Source organism: Saprolegnia diclina, assembly GCF_000281045.1.
Source record: "Saprolegnia diclina VS20 unplaced genomic scaffold supercont1.2, whole genome shotgun sequence".
NCBI classification, from domain to species: Eukaryota; Oomycota; class Saprolegniomycetes; order Saprolegniales; family Saprolegniaceae; genus Saprolegnia; species Saprolegnia diclina.
The window spans coordinates 1,016,321-1,017,109 of record NW_008246069.1 but is presented as its reverse complement, the minus strand read 5'-3'; the positions used below and the strand labels follow the sequence as shown (position 1 = coordinate 1,017,109).

At 62.1% G+C, this 789-nt stretch overlaps 1 protein-coding gene across 1 annotated transcript; it reads left to right on the top strand.

Moving 5' to 3' along the window:
• Window positions 1-9: 9 nt before the first annotated feature.
• On the top strand, window positions 10-773 carry SDRG_00947 (hypothetical protein; the record flags this gene model as incomplete). Its single annotated transcript, XM_008606453.1, has 4 exons — window positions 10-59; window positions 104-372; window positions 550-600; window positions 636-773. Coding segments are annotated over 4 exons (507 nt in total), but the record flags the coding sequence as incomplete, so codon positions are not given.
• Between the last annotated feature and the right edge of the window lie 16 nt (window positions 774-789).

The following is a 789-nucleotide window of genomic DNA, read 5'->3' as shown; positions in this document are numbered from 1 at the left end:
ACGGCGCAGACGGGCAACCCGCTCGTCGACTACTACCTCTGGATCAAAGTGCCGGGTGAGTCGGACGGGCAGTGCTACGGCCAGTCGGGCGATGCACGGGCAGCAAGCTCGTCGACTACTACCTCTGGATCAAAGTGCCGGGTGAGTCGGACGGCCAGTGCTACGGCCAGTCGGGCGATGCGATGATCGGTCCGGGCGCTGGTCAGTTCTTTGCGGACGGCTTCAAGTCCCTCTGGGACCAGGGCTACTTCGTCGCGCATGGCTTTCCCAAGATCGGTCAGACCACGGGTTCACCGACGATGGCACCAACTTCGACGCCGGCTCTGACAACAAAGACTCCGTCGCCATCGACGCCCCAGCCATCGGTAGCCCGTACTGCGACCCCCGCACCTTCGACGTCGAACCCGTCAGTGCCGACGGCATCGCGATGGGGTCAGTGCGGTGGTATCGGGTATTTGGGACCCATGCTATGCAGTGGAAGCTATATCTGCACGTTTGTAAACGCCTACTACTCGCAATGTCTGTGATTTCGTCCTTACGATCGATCAGACAACACGGGCAGCAAGGTCGTCGACTACCTCCTCTGGCTCAAGGTGCCCGGTGAGTCGGACGGGCAGTGCTACGACCACCGACAGACAACACGGGCAGCAAGGTGGTCGACTACCTCCTCTGGCTCAAGGTGCCCGGTGAGTCAGACGGCCAGTGCTACGGCCAGTCGTCCGACTCGAGCGTTGGCCCCGGCGCCGGTCAATTCTTCCCCGACGGCTTCCAGCGTCTTTGGGACCAGAG